General features: G+C 36.7%; 1 protein-coding gene across 1 annotated transcript in view; it reads right to left on the reverse strand.

Moving 5' to 3' along the window:
* The window catches only part of LOC306867338 (single-stranded DNA-binding protein 3-like), a 73,229-nt gene extending 57,011 nt beyond the window's left edge, over window positions 1-16,218 (reverse strand). The window contains exons 1-2 of the mRNA XM_079412943.1: window positions 15,954-16,218; window positions 5,649-5,721 (exon numbers count right to left, since the gene is read on the reverse strand). Coding sequence (XP_079269069.1) covers window positions 5,649-5,721; window positions 15,954-16,009 — 129 coding nt within the window. The 5' untranslated portion in view covers window positions 16,010-16,218. The remainder of the gene's footprint in view (window positions 1-5,648; window positions 5,722-15,953) is intronic.
* Window positions 16,219-17,009: the final 791 nt, after the last annotated feature.

Genomic DNA, 17,009 nt, shown 5'->3' on the forward strand with positions numbered 1-17,009 from the left:
TAGCTAAATATATTGACATTTTTATTTAATTTTTGCTCAAATGTATTACTTTTCATTTCAACAATGCACAGGAATTACAATTTAAACTATGAAGATACAACCTGCAATAAATAATATGAAACCTTATCAATTTTTGTTTTTTTTTATAAATGTAACCAAGATGTTTTACAGCTTCTTCTGAAAAATATTTGACCATTAATTATGATTTCATCATAAAAATTAGAAGTCGACCAATTTATCAATAATACTTTATGGACACTTTACAAGAGTATTGTTGTAGGAGTATTGTTCATTGTTAGATTATGTCATCGTCATTTACTAAAACATTTTTTAATTAAGTTGCATACTATTATTAGTTCATGCACTATGAACTAACATGAATGATCAAGTTATAATTAATATTAATATTTATTTAAAAAATACAGTACAGTATATTTTCATGGCTCAGTGGTGTTATTTTTGTAATAAAGTTCATCACTATTTTACTTGGAGTGTTATGTTTGTTTTCATTTCATGAATCTCACTCAACATATTGAGTTGTCTAAGTACTGGATTTTGAGTGAAATTATGATATTGTACTGTAGTACACAGGTATTTAATAATAATAAAAAAGTACTGCCTTAAAATTTTACCATAGTACTTTTTTTTTTTAATTAAATAGCTGTGTATTGTGGCCTGGAGATTCTCACAAGCACAAGGCCAGACTTTGGCACAGTGCTTTATCTTTGTCAAACTTTGTCTGAGCAAAACATTTAAAAACACAGGGTGCATTTGGAAGTCCACTGTGAGCGCTTAATAATAGCCACATAAACAAACACAGCAGGTACCGGAGGACCACAGCAAATGCAATAAGATAGATGATAACATTTAAAAAGTTCACAATCTGTAAAGGTCCTGAAGCACTAAAGAAGAGGTACACAATCTTGTTAATGTCTTATAATGTCAAACAATTAACATTTACACATCTTTATAACTACAAACAAAATCTTGTCAAAAACGCCTCCCGTAGTCATTCAAAAAAAGAACTGAAAACTTGAACAGCCGTCACCTGCTTCTTACAATACGGCCCTACGATTTCAGTAATGAGGAAAACGCAGACAGAATCGTGGAATCCAGACATAAAAACTTAATTTATTGTATAACGCGGAATGTCATGGAATTTGCCTAATTTTGGATGGATACAACAAAGTAGGCCAGTACACTTAAATCAAACCGGACTAATGTCTGTAAATACTAAGCTGCAAAAATACTATATGAATCCTGCATGTTCTATACTATCCTGAATCCACGAACGGTATCGTTTGCTACACACTTACTGTAGCAAACTTACTTTTTCTGCCTCTGCCGTCTCAATACGAGTACACGAACACATAAATACAATCTCCACAACTGCTCTGAGAGTCACTTCATGAGAATTTTACCATTCCATTTGAGAAAAACTATTGTCATATCATAATCGATCAGAAACTTATAGGTCTTCACAGCAACCCACCAAAATAAAAGTTTGGTATAACTTGAAGAAACTGTGACAGAAAGACTACTTAAAGGTGGGGTATGTATTTTTTTCAAAAGCGCTTTAGAAAACTGAGTCGGGCCCAGTACCAAAACAAACTTGTAGCCAATCAGCAGTAAGGGGCGTGTCTACACGACCGTTAAATTATTTGAAATGTGTGTCAATGTCATAAGTTGAACGCGGCAGCAGTTTACTGTCGGGGATTTGTCGTGTCCCATCCAGTGTAGACAGCATCACTGATTATAATGAGTTCTATAGTATTTTGTCGCGCCGTGCCGCTCGCGTCCGGTGTAGACATGGTGTTACGATAAAGCAAGAAGTAGGACCCGTGTAAATATTGGATCAGCTTTCCAGCACTGGAGAGAACTCAAGGAGCGGAAAGGCCTGCGATCGGACGCTGAGGTTGTTTTGTTTCTTCTCGATAGGTGAGTAACATTGGTTTTGCTTTGTTTCACAGAACTAATCGTTGCCTGATATGCGTATGTGTGAGGCGGAGCTATCAAAATAGGGGCGAGACCCTTTTGGGGTAGGGGCGTGTTTGTTTTGGTGATTTCAAATATCAACATTGGCTACCAGAAATCACTTACTCCACCTTTAATGTAATGATAGTACTACTACTAATAATAAAATTATGATTAAAACATTTTGCTTTGATTATTCATATTTAATGAAACCATTAAAATGGAATAGGCCAACAGAAAATTAATAGAAAATAGAATGAGAAAAATAAAACTGAATTTAAGAAAAAAAATAAAACATTTCATAGGGCCTTAATTTTATTTGTTACACTTAGGGGTGGGCGATATGGGAAAAATATCATATCACGATTCATGATTTTATCACGATTCTTTGTCATGTTGGTTTTACTATTTTGGTTTTACAAGTTGTCTGAGCATTACAGCCAAACTAGAAAGACAAAGCTTTTCAAGGTAACAAAAAACAAAACAAAAAAAGACACGGCAGATATGTAGGCCAAAGTGGGCGAAGATAAAAATCTGTCATCATTTTATTTTTCTTATTAAAAAATAAGAACAAAGATACACATTACAAATACACATAATATACAAATAAAACAAACAGTGCTTTATTTTCAGGTACAATAGGTGTATTTAGCAGGAGCATTCAATGAAACTGAGTGAACAAATATAAGAAGAAAACGCTAGATAGACTGATTCCTAAAGCAAATGTATTAAAGTTTTTCAGTCAAGAATAGTGAGTGATTTTTCTCTTTGCGTTTTGTTGTTTTGTTAACGTTAAAGGAATAGTTCCCCCCAAAACTAAATAGTCATCTGTCTGTCAATTCTGTCTTAATGTTTTATTTTTATACCATCATTTACTCAAAAGTTGTTTTAAGCCTGAATGAGTTTCTTTCTTCTGCTGAACATAAATGCTATTTTGAAGAAGGTGCAAAACCAAACAGTTGCTGCTCCACAGTGACTTCCATAGGATTTTTCTTTCATACTATCAAAGTCAATGTGGACCAGCAACTGTTTGGTTACCCTCATTCTTCAAAATATCTTATTTTGGGTTCAGCACAAGAAATTAATAGAGGTTTGGGACAACATGTGAGTGAGTAAATAATGACAAATGAAATTTTAGGGTGAACTATCCCTTTAATGACAGTCGACAGCATGTTTAGTGTCCTGTCCCTTTAAGAGCTGCACACATCTAATATATAGGCACGCATCTGTTTCTCTCTTAACTATTTACTTTCATTTTAGAGATAACCAACTGAGACTGTATGTAAACCTTGTGTGTTTTGACAGTATTAGAGCAAAAAATAAGTTAGTTGAGTAATGAGGCGCTGTTAGACAGGCTTTTTAGTGCGCGCGCTTCTGGTGCAAGAGCTGATAAAAATGTGTAAAAAAACAAAAAACAAACAAAAAAAAACTAACTTGAATGCAATGTAAGTCGCTTTGGATAAAAGCGTCTGCTAAATGCATAAATGTAAATGTACCATGACTGAGGTGCCCTTGAGCAAGGCACCAAACCCCCAACTGCTCCCCGGGTGCCGCAGCATAAATGGCTACCCACTGCTCCGGGTGTGTGTTCACGGTGTGTGTGTGTTCACAGCTGTGTGTGTGCACGTTGGATGGGTTAAATGCAGAGCACGAATTCTGAGTATGGGTCACCATACTTGGCAGTATGTCACTTCACTTCAAAATAGGGCCTAGACAAATTACAATGGAAAAAAATTTTATCCACCGAATTTGGAAAAATAAAATATAATGGAATTTGGGGAAAAAATTAAACAGATAGGGCCCTATAACAACTAGGGGTGTAAGAAAATATCTATTCACGTGAGTATCGCGATATTTTGTTTGGCGATACTGTATCGATTCTCCAAAACGGAATATCAATATTTAAAAAAAAAAAATCATACAAGATTCATAGCAGTTGTTTCGTTTTGAGTTCATATCCCGACCGCTAGATATCAGTCTTCATCTCTGAACTTAAACAGTGACAGGAAATACTAGCATCAGGGCACTCCACTAATGTTAGCGTTAATATAGTTCGCTGCCAGTAATGGAGGATGAAAGAATTGTTCCAGTTCTCGTTACGATGTACAAAGCTGAAGAGTGGCGCCATTTGGGCTTTTGTGGTAATGTCCGCCACAGGACCGCGGCGCGAGCGCAACCTCGGTTCTGCGTCCCGTGTTGAAGAGACTTTGCGAGGGGCGCAGCGGGCGGTAGAGTTGCCGTGCAGCTGCAGCTTTCTCTCATAATTCGGGGAAGTTTTGTGCAGTTGGGCAGTGGTTTTTTTTTTGCAATTGTTTATTTTCTTTAGGAATCCTGCGAGCACTTTATTTTTCATTGATATTAAACAGATGTAATTTTTTTTCAGATCAGATGTTATGACATTGTATGTCACAATTGTAAACTTAAACTGTGAACCTTTAAAGTAGAGTCTATAAATATACATTTTTATAAAATATATTTTATACATTTAAAGAATCATGCAAGCACTTGAATATTTCCCGCTTTACTCGTGCTGCACAAAAAGTGGTTCAATAATGTTGCATGTTATAGGGACTGATTATTGCAAATGCAAATTCCAGTGTATTCTGGTTAAACTATTTTTATTTATTTTTTGTTAAGGTTTGCATATGGTGGTGTGTTCTTAATGACAGCTTTCCTAAAAAAATATATATCCTATTCCTAAAATTAGAAATGTCCCAATATATCGCCTTGCTTACAGTATCGCAATGTATCGTATCGCCAGATTCTTGCCAATACACAGCCCTAATAACAACTATGAATGACTTTCAACAAAGCACAATAAAAGCATTTTGCGATAACTTTTAAGCCTGCAGGTTGGCAAAATCTTTAAAAATGCAACTAAATCAAGGTCCACATAAACTGGCTTCTTTATTCCTTCAAGTACAGGCTAACAAACTTTGTAGAACTTCTTAAAAAGACAACAAACCAACACAAGTCTTTGATCGGCCTTAAAAGACTATTACAGCAGATCAGGAGATCGAGAGTAGGCTATATTACAAACCAATTGCTCCTATTCCCACCGAGGCCAACGTTAAATCAGACTTTTAACACGCAGTCATGTTTAAGAGCGGTTCTAAACACAAGTGGTGGCATCACCTCCACTCCAGACATGTAGTGTACTCAAGCTCTATATAGCATGCATATAGTGAGAACAGCACTGACACATCTACAGCAGAAGCTCCACCGCTTCAGAAAACCGTAACGACAGTCCACTTTATCATGCTAGTAGCTGCACAAATGTTAATGCTGTGATTGCGCCCCCTCATTAGAAACACTGGTGGTACATTATGTAATATCATAGCAATGACACTTCCACTTATTAATCAAGAACTTTCAATGTTTTAGCAGATAAATACAGGATGCTTTGGAGAAACAATATCAGATATCAGACTTTAAGAGTGTTGCAACGAGAAACTAAATTCTCTCTATGTTACAAAAAGTAACAGTTCATATTTGCTGAAACAAAGCAATTGGAATTAATCAAATCAATATGAATAAAACGCGCAAACAAATCTAGTCTCAACCAAAAAGTATTAATTTCAGACCTCAAACCTGGCTTGAATTAGTATTTGTTTTTCCTGAGCAAACAAGAACAACCGTTTACTTGGGAAAGTAGATTGTACGAGACCACTTACCTCTGACAGGAAGGTCTGTGCCGATTTCTGCGCGCCAACATGCAGCAAGTACTCATACACATATAAAGCTAACCTGCAAGACAAAAGAGGAAAAAGGCATTGTAAATCTCAGTTCGTTCTATAAATCTGTCTGTTTTGGGTTGTTCCCAAACTTCAAGTGAGAAAAATGCAGTTCCACAGGCTCTCCCATTCTAGATGGACAAGCAAACACATTGCAGCATTGTAAAGCATTTTTGGAAATGCATGCTGGTAAAAATTGGTTGAGGTAAGGAGCACTCATTTCTGACACTAAAGTCTGGCCAAGTTTATGAAGTCATTGTTAATACAAGTAAAATGTATTTACACAGATTGATACCACAACAAAAATATATACACTACCATTCAAAATTTTTTGCTCAGTAAGATTTTTTTATTAATACCTTAATTCAGCAAGTATGCATTTAAATTGATCATAAGTGACAGTAAATACTTTTATAATGCAAAAAAGATTTTTCTTTTCAAATAAATGCTGTTCTGTTGAATGTTCCATTCATCGATAAATCCGGGGGGGGGGGGGGGGATAAAATAAATAATACAAATTACAAAATATTAAGCAGCAAAAAAAATTTCAACATTGAGAAGAAATAGAAATATGCTGATTTGGTGCTAATATGACAGTGGAGTAAAATCTATTACAATAGAAACAAATATTTTGAATGCTAGTATGCATGTATTTAATGGCATATTAATATTAGCATTCATATTAATAAACATAATACCATATAGCTGGTAAATACATTTTTTAATGAAATAAAAATTGCTTTTCATTTTTGACTGGTGTAATTATTAAAGTAAATATCAGTAAAGAACATGCATACACTCATGGCTTCCTCATAGCGCATTTCGAAATTTAGCTGCTAAATTAAAAGTAGCCTTCATTAAACAAATAAAAATTAGGGCTTTCAATTAATCAAGATTAAATTAATCCAGACGCAGTTATTAAAAAAATATATATAATGTGATTTAGTTAATTAAATAAACATAAATTACAAAAATAACCAAAAGAAAATCTCATAATTACTCTGACACATAAATCAATTAATATGGAGTTTTCCAACCATCAGAGCTATTCAATCAATGTTTCTAAGAGCCACTTTGTAATGAATATTTAACTCATCTAAATGTAATCAAGTGTAAAAGTCTTCATATTTTTCAGCAAATACTGATCTGATTAATTTAATTACAGTGACTAATTTAATCAAAACTTGTAAAACTAACAAAAATGCATTATCTATCAACAATGAACACTCCTCATTACTATTTAAAGAGCATCTCCAGAAGAACAGCTTCAAGGACCAAATACCAAGGACTCATTTTTCCCTCAAACGTCGGAATTATTTCTTGGCGTTTCATCAGACGTACTCGTTTAAGGAGCTACCCTCAAGTATATATACAGCTGTCAACAAAGTTGTACTTTTGTGCAATGCAGGAAAAGATTTCAGAGTTTTGCTTCTAATTTAATTACACTCATTTTTAACATTTAGAAAAATGGAAATTCATAATCTTAAGTATGGTGCGGAACTCATGGCACACTTCATTTTCTCAAAAACACAGAACATCTGCGCAGGTTCTTCCAGCAATGTGACGGAAGCACACAGTGATGTGATGAGTTCATGAACACCCACGTCCATCAACTGCCTGACAGACTGACCTCAGAAGATCATTAACACCCACCCTCTCACATCTTTCCCAAAATGATGGACTTCCTCAACACCTAGATGAACAAATCAAAATCTTTTTTAATTCCGACATTTTTAGAGCATTTAGCTGCAAGCGTCAAAAAACTCAATCTGTCGCGCAAAATCCATTTTACATGAACATCCCATCGGGATCCCGAGTTAAAGGCCCATTCACACCAAGAACGATAACTACAATGATAACTATATTGGCATCCACTTCAAAGAACAATAACACTTTGTTTATTATAAGCACATGCTGCAGTTTGTGGTTAAAAAGTATTATTTTATTTGTCTTAGAAAATGACCGATCGTTTCGCTAGATAAGACCCTTATTCCTCTGCTGGGATCGTGTAGAGCCCTTTGAAGCTGCATTGAAACTGTAATTTGGACTTTCAACCCGTTGGTCCCTGTTGAAGTCCAAATATGGAGAAAAACCCTGGAATGTTTTCATCAAAAACCTTAATTTAATTTTCGAAGTGAACTAATCCTTTAAATGCTCAAGCTTTTTAAGAACAATAACTACATCTATGACTACATTAGCGTCCACACCAACGGATGATAGCGTTCTGTTTATTATAACAATAAGCTGCAGTTTTGTCGCCTAATGCTTTAAAAGCTCAGGCTTTTTAAAGGTTAGTTCACCCAAAAATGAAAATTCTGTCACACTGTAAAACCTGATAAGTATACTCAAAACATTTGAGGAAACGTTTTGCCTCAAAATATTTGAATAAACTCAATTTTTTTAAGTTAGTAGAGCTTAAAATTCTTATAACAAGTGGGGTGGGGCTGAGAGCCATGGGATCCAAGCCAAGCCTCTCTTCCATGATCCCACCCCACTCTTCACAATGATATTTGCAAACAACTTGCTTCCATGAACAGCTCATTCATTCTGATCTTTATAGTTAAGTGATAGTTAGCTAAATCACACTAGCACATGCTAATGTAGTTATAACCGAAACCTATGTAAATCCTAACATAACACAACATTTAAGTACTAACTTATGTCTCCCTATGTTAATCTTGTGCAAAACAACACTTAATTTCAACATTTATTTTTCCTTGTTGTCTGATGCAAAGCATGCTGGGAATTAGAAAACTCAATCATTTTAAGTTCAGCTTACTACAATGACATTTTGAGTTTACGGAACTTATTTCAATTAAGTCCAATGAGCCTTTCATTATTATTTGAGTGAAATTAACTCATTCATTTTACTTCACTGTTCGGTTTTATAGCGCATTAATTACTCACCATAATGTCGTTTCAAACCCGTGAGACCTCCGTTCATCTTCGGAACACAAATTATGATATTTTTGATGGAATTTGAGAGCGCTCAGACCCTCCCATAGACAACAAGGCTCCTTACACGATCAAGGTCCAGAAACGTAGCAAGGAGATCGAAGCTACGAGAATACTTTTTGTATGCAAAGAAAACAAAAATAACTTTATTCAACAGTTCGTCTACGTCAGCGTAGCGCCATTGTGGAGAATATCCACTGGACGGAAACTGCGTACGCTCTTGTGTGTCAGCAGCACCGCGCGGATACGTCTTCTACGTATTTTACGTTTTGATTTGAGCGAAAACAGCATATCCGGTGTGAGGCTAACACAGAAGAGCGTAAGCAGTTTCCATCCAGCGGATATTCTCCAAAATGGCACTAGAGTGACAGAGAAGACGAATTTTAATAAAGTATTGAATTTATTTATTTTTTTTCTTTAAGAGCGATAACAAGAAAGAATATAGCTGCAAGCAGCAATGACGGGGCCAAGCACATGAGCTAAGCATAGCACGGAGCATCAGAACAACTGCAGAAATTAGTAATTGAAGGCATTTTAAGATTATTGCAGTCCAAATGAGTGAAAAATCACTTAAAACTACCAGTAATATGATTGAATCACTTTTCGCTGTTGACCAAGAGGTGGCACCGTCATCAAATTGATGTGATGTGTTCTGTGTGACGTGACAATGGCACACACACAGTTTGGTGTCAATATGCCAAAGCATTGTAGAGATACGGCCTCAAGTGTCATTTTGGCATCATGCCTCAAATTCGTTATTGTGGTATGTGAAAACCAGCTAAGCATAGCAAGGAGCATCAGACCAACTGCAGAAATGAGTAATTGAAGCCATTTTAAGATTATTGTAGTCCAAATGGCTGAAAAATCATTTAAAACTACTAGTAATAAGATTGAATGACTTTTCACCTTTGACCAATAGGTGGCACCGTAATCAAATTGATGTGGTGTGTTCTGTGTGAGGTGACAATGGCACACACACAATTTGGTGTCAATATGCCAAAGCATTGCAGAGATATAGCCTCAAGTGTCACTTTGGCATCATGTCTCAAATTCGTTGTTGTGGTATGTGAAAACGGTTTTGTCTATCAACACAAAATCCATAAATTTTTGTCAGCTTGGTCTGAAGATGATATGTTTCGATTTTGGTGAAAATCGGACCAAAGGTCTAGGAGGAGTTTGAAAAAGTAGGTTTTGAACAGAAATCAAAATGGCGGACAGGAAGTTCGACTTACTATGACATAATTGCTATGTGTGTTGTCAGCATGACCCAAGGAATAATTTGAGACCAGTTTCATTACGATAGGCTAATGCAATGAAACGTTATTAGCATTTTTGTAAACTTCATTATTAATCATTAATGAATGGCTTATTACTTTTGACCAATAGGGGGCGCTGATACCAATCTGATGTGGCGTGGTCAGTGTGAGGTCACAATGTCACATACAAATTTTGGTGTGAATATGTCAAAGTTTCGCTGAGATACAGCCTTAGATGCAGTTTGGCATCTTACCAGCAAATTCGTTGACGCGCTAAACGATAACTGTTTCGTATATCGACACAAAATCCATAACTTTTTGTCAGCATGGTCTGAAGATGATCCGAGTCAAATTTGGTGAAAATTGGACTAACGGTCTAGGAGGAGTTTGAAAAAGTAGGTTTTAGACATGAATCAAAATGGCGGACAAGAAGTTCATCCAATTATAGCAAAATTGGTATCGATGTTCTCGGCATTAACCAAGGAATCAATCAATATGAGTTTTATTACAATAGGCTAATATAAGCCAACGTTATTAGCACTTTTAGAAATTTCATTATAACTTTTGACCACAAGGTGGCGCTGCCTCCAAACTTTTTGAGTACCATCAGCGCATGGTGCCGAAGAAGCATACCAAGTTTCGTAACAATATGTCAATGCGTTCGTAAAATAGAGCATTTTACAACAAAATGCAACATGACCGACGCCCAAAATGGCTGACATGTGAAAATTGGACATGGTTGGACTTGGCATGATCCATCGAATCTAAAGAGACCATTTCTATGATTTTTGGCCAAACCTTTCACAAGTTATAAGCAAAAATATGCATTTTTCATATCTCCTGACCACTAGGTGGCACAGTGCCGAAACACTGCCGGTAGCCTCAGGTCATGCTTGTTATAACACTCAACAAGTTTTGTGTCAATATGCCAAACCCTTGCGGAGATATAGCCTCAGATCTATTTTTTGTGTGCTTTTCGGCGAATTCGTTAGTGTGGTATTTGAGAACACTTGGACGAATTGACTTGAATTCCATAACTTTTGGCCTCCATGGTCTGTAGATGATCTGAGCCAATTTTGGTCAGAATCGGACAAATAGTCTAGGACGAGTTCGACAAAGTAGGTTTTACGAACAATTGAAGATAGCGAAAAAACTAAACCTTACGATTTTTTAATTTTGGACTTTATTCGACCTGGCTTGAGCCAAGTATTCAGAGGAAAAGATAATTTTCATTTTGTGGCTTACGGTTCAAAGGTTATTAGCATTTCAAAATTGAATTTTTGGACAAGTGGTGGCGCTAGAGAGTTTGATTTAGAGACTCCAAATTTGGTGTGGTTACTATTTACAGTATCATCTATGAGTGTGCCAAATTTTACAACTTTCCCGCAATCGGGTCTATGGGCTGCCATTCATTTGCCGTGGAAGAAGAATAATAATAATAGGAAATCTAACAATAACAATAGGTGCCTAAGCACCTTCGGTGCTTGGCCCCTAATAACTATATTAGTGTCCACACCAATGGATGATAACATTCTGTTTATTACAAGCGTGCACTGCAGTTTTGCTTTTTTTAGCGTCCACATCCTTAGACGATTAGCAGTGTTTATTATAAATGCAAGTTTTTTTCAGTTACCAATTTAAATGCTCTGGGTGTTTAATAACGATAACCATGACGATAACTATATTAGCATCCTCACCATCAGACCATAATGTTCTGTTTACTATAAGCACTATAAACTACTATAAGCTTTTTAAAGTCGAGTGGATTCTGATTGTCTGTCAATGTTTTAATCGTTCATCAGCTAAAAAAAAATTATTCTGAAAGTGATTCCAACAATATTGTTCCTCAATGCCGTTATCATTATAGATATGGTGTGAACTTCTCTATTCTCAAAGAATCTGAAAAAAAATTATCATCTTGGTGTGAATCAATGGGCCTTAAGACTAGTCAACTACTTTTTCAGGCATTCCACTGGCGATCCAATTTCAAAGATGTAGTTTGCATGCAAAGACCTACGATAGTTGTTTTGTTGAAAACCTGACCTCTAGACGGAGTCATGTACTTGATAGCACAAGTGAGCTTGTATGAACCCAACTGGCGTTGAGATGGATCAAACGGAGATTCCCACGAGTGGCTGGATGAAATTTTCATCGTAAGCTCTGGATGATCCAAGGAGCTTCTGCAGATTGATGATGGGTTCCTGCTCTCAGCCTGATGCATTATTGAGAAGGACTTCATCTACACTGGGCTTCGGGGAATGCTTTTTGTCATACTGACAGAGGAACATATCGGTATTCCGACTAATAGCGAGACCGCAGGTGGAGGATCAACAGGCTGAGAAGCTCAGTGTGCATTCTACTAATCCTCATGCAATACAACAGCTCAGTGTGCAATAGGAAGGCGGACCTATTGACTTAATATTTAGATTAATGACTCCATAAGACCGGTCGAGGGCTATCGTTTTCACGGGCCTGCTTGTGAGAGCCGCGCAGCAGGGATAATTTAGACCTTGACAGCGGCGTACGAACGGCTGCGTGGATGTCGATACGCCGATGATGGACAGGCATATCTGACGAGGTTCTGCTTTTGCTCTGCCGTTCAGGCATGGCAGCTCACTGTGTGTCCGGTCTCATCATGATGAGCTCTCCTGACTTAACCTGAGAACACATCTTGACATCTCGCCCGAGGCTCCCAGTCAAGACTCCGTTTATACATAAAAGAGGCAGAGCCAAGTTTAGCTAGCTTTTTAGCTAGCGCAGACAGTTAACAAATGAACTTTGCTGTCTCCATTTCAATAACTTAGCTGCAGGGTCTCGTGTGAAGACGAACAGCATGTGAGGAGAGCTAAAAAGGTGGATGAAGTTTAGAAGTGAAGTTTTAAGGCATATTATGCATCAGGGAGTCTTTAGTTTCACCTCAGGACCCAACTTTGACATAACAGCCAATCAGAAATCTGTATTACACAGTCTGGGTTGTATTTTCTTTTACCTGGAGTTGTTCTTGAGGACTATTGCACACTATACCACAAAAATAATGAAGTTGTAAACAAAAACAAAGATTATTGGAGTAGCCTATGATTTATAACAAAATACAATATCAGTCTTTATCCTTAAAATTTTCAATTTAATTCAATGTGCTATTTGCTGTTTCTTTGTAATTAATTAGAAATAAGTTTAAAATGGTTTCTACATTATTTTTTTCAGTGAATGTCAAGAAAACATCCATGCTGACATTTGCAAAACTGCCAAATTTTAGGGACGCACCAATTTTATAATTCCGGCCGATACCAATAAGCTGGAAATTATTTATTGGTCAATAAATGGCTGATATTAAATTTTATACAATTTTGTATTTAAAGAAAATAAACAGTACAACCAAAAACAATGATTTTAAGCTAACTTGAACATGAAAATGACATGAAATTTTTTTTTGTCATTTACTAAAGATTACAATTAACAATATTATTAAATTATAAATTATTAGTGTTATTTAACATTGACAATAAGTGACTGTTAAGATGACAAAAAAAAGGTAATCTAAATGTAAATATACAATGCACACACAAAAAAACAAAAAAAACAAAGTGCATCCCTACTGTTTTGAACAAATAATTTGTTGAAAGCAATAACTTAACCAGAAATTTATCAGAAAAACTATGGAACGTAAGTGCCTTATATGCAACTTTATAGGCAAACCAAGCAACACAATGGATGTTTTTTTTTTTTTTATCAATAAATGATTTGCCAACTAATCACAAGTGGCCTGGCATTCCACTGACATCATGAAAAGTGCTGTCATAATATTGTTGGTGTGGCCTTGTTCCACATCCTTGTACTTTTTGACCCAACTTAGCTGATCTTTCATTCATAATAACCAAAGATTGACAGAAAAATTCAGCAAAGCAATAGTGCTAAATAAAAAATGTTGATAAACTTTCATGAGGCAATCCATCTCAATTATTCTGATGAAAGCCGAGCGAGCGCTCTTTTAGAAAAGATTTCCAAACACGCGCGCACAAAACAGACATTTCCGCGTTACAACTGAGAGCGATCATTAAATATGCCCCTAAATAATTACAGAGAACATCTCTCTTCAAAGTAAACTTAAAAAGCCATACATCCAGCTATCCAAGACGGAAAATTAATTTATTCTCATCCACGTCTGAGAGCAACGTTTATCCAAAACAGAGCAAATCAGACGCTCTTCATAAGAACAACGTCCTGTTTCTGTGTGCATGCTTGATTCCCTTTATATGTTGCTGAAAACACCTCTATGATGGAGGCTGAACCATCTGGATGAAATCAAAACCATGCATTCAGACCTACTTGCTGCCTCTTAGACACACCAATAAACTCAGGGAACCCAGAGAAGTGCTCAAGATGTTGGGGGAAAACAGGAGATGGAGACCTAGATCAGAATCTATTTTCATTCATTTCTTGTGGCATTCCAACTGATTCACGGAATTAGATCAAACCTGTGGACGCTAAACTTTGATGAACTCAAGCTTTGAAAAACTAATCAAAATCAACAATGCTGCAATAAACTTGACATTATTGATTCGTAGAGTCCTCCAAGGTTTCTCCAACGCAAACTTGCAAAGGACGCCAATGAATGATGTTTAAACTTCATTTGGTGCATAAGAAACCTAAATCAGTTCCTTGAGAAGTTTAATGGCACCTTTGTTTGACTAGTGCTGACAAATTGATTAACCTCCAACGACAGAACAAAGCCTGTGTGGTCACAACACCTCATCTTTGAATACAACACGTGAAACAGTAGTAACCAACACTTGAGGAGCCGTCTACATCCTTGCATATCCTGTGAGACCAACACACACAACTTCATGTTCATTAGTAACAGTCGAAATGGTCATTTTAGTCCCTTAACTGCACGTTTCTTGGAAACAGCACCTAGTTTATATGCAAACTTTTGCATACACCTGGTACAACACAAACTTTTGGGAAGCTTTTTATGCAAAAACTACCAGAAAAAAACTGAAAAGACTGGTTTCAAAGTGATAAACAACATCTGAATGATAAAATAACTCCAACCGAGTTTGAAAACTCAAAAGAAGGTCTTGTAGGCAACTTCTCTTGGATGCTGATCTTCTATACATCATCTTCTCAATCAGTTGAATTACCACCACCAATATTCCTTTACATTCTTCCTTTCTAAGGGTGTTAGATCTCCAAAACAGCTGCAAATCATCTCAGACTCCCATACTAAACGTCCTATCATAGTCTCCAAGTCTGACACAGTAACCTTCGACCCCATATGACAGATTTATGAATATTACAGGTCACTTTATTACATTTAAGATTTGTAAGGTTGTTTCTATGGCAACTGATTATACACAACAGTGGAAAAAAAATCACATGGTGATGAACTATCATAAAAATATTACAATACACAGTGTGGAAAAGTCAGGGAAACTTGAAGCAACATGAGTGTTCGTAAAAACCGGTACTTTGCGCTACAAAAAAACACAAAATATCGGGAATATTTACGCATTAATGTGTCTGAATTACTTATTTATCGGTTAGCTTCAAAGCCAAACATGCAAATACACACGCGATGGGATACAAATAGCATTAAATAAGAAATAAACCAGCTCAAATAGACAAGAACGGCTACTAACACCTCCACAACTTTAAAACATGTCTGAAAACCGGGAGAAAAAGACTCGGATGCGTTTGTCCAGCAATGTAACTCTTAAACAACAGATGCACGGCGTGTAATGTTGATGCAAAAGATGCACAAGCTTCAGCATGCAACATCACTCGGACTGGATGCGTTGGACAGTTCAAGTGTTCACGTGCGCACCCAAACTTAAATAAAATCGAAAATGCACGGACAACTCAACGCATTAAAGTGCTACAAGCGGCTGTAAAGTTAAGAAGACTCGGGGACGATCACTCCGGAGCACAAGTTCGCACTAAATACACCTTCAAACAATAGCACGCACAGTTTTAGAAAGTTGCGAGTCCGTAATAAGCAAGGCGAGACTCTTTAAAGCGCGAGCGATTCACTTACTTTTCTCTCGCTTGACTATCAGAAGGGACCACAGCTCCTTTACCTTTGGCGTACATGCTGGATTCTGTTTTAAGACTTTTACCCCACTCAACACCTGTCAAAGAAAGCAGCCAGGAAAACGTTCTATCTCCATAGCTACCCCCTTTAGTGTTTTCCCTCCCCCTCGTCCTCCTCCTCCTCCTCTTCTCTACCTCTTTTTTTTTTTTTCTACATCTCCAACATTGGCCACAAATCAGGCACAGTTTCTATTGGGGGGACTTGAAACAGGTCGCTGGTGATTTTTTTCCCTCTCTCGCGCTGTTCCAGGAATGTGTTCTGCCTCCCGCCTCGTCGGGAAGGGTGGGGGCCTCTTAAAGGGGAACGCACACTCTCTTCCAGTGTTTACTAGGCTCAGGGACTGATATGGAAAAGACGCTATAAGATTGCCTCGGGCCTTCGTGTATGACTTTGAGGTTTTGAAAGTAAGAATTTACACTTGTGTTCCAAGATTGGGAATCTGAGGCGTTTTATTGCTACATTTTTTGTATGTCCAGTCATCTAATTGAAGGTTTGTTTGACAATTTGAAATATGATGCGGTTTGGTTTGTATTATTGCTATCTGATATCTATTTTGTCATTTGGATTGTGTTTGTGTGCAAACTACACACAATATTTAAAGGAACAGGACACCTTTTTAAGAGCTGTAGCCAGTGCTGGAGAGTAACTGATTACATGTAATCTGTATGTAATCAGATTCCAAAACTTGAGTAGCCTACTGGAAATTACATTATGTTATGCTTTAAAAAGCATAATTAGAATGCAGTTACTTTTTTATGGATTACATGGTTACATATGCACATAATTCAATGACACATTCGCATGTTATCAGTTCTCTGATGTCAGTTAATGTTTGCCTACAGAACCACCACTGGCTCTCCACCCCTTTACCTAAATGTATTACTTCAGACTTATATGCCCTCTAGAAGCTTGCGTTCTTCAAGTGAACGACGCATTATTGTACCATCCCAAAGACGCACAAAAACACTTTCACAGACTTTTTCATTAACTGTTCCCATC

This window comes from Barbus barbus (assembly GCF_936440315.1).
Source record: "Barbus barbus genome assembly, chromosome: 49".
Lineage (NCBI taxonomy): Eukaryota > Metazoa > Chordata > Actinopteri > Cypriniformes > Cyprinidae > Barbus > Barbus barbus.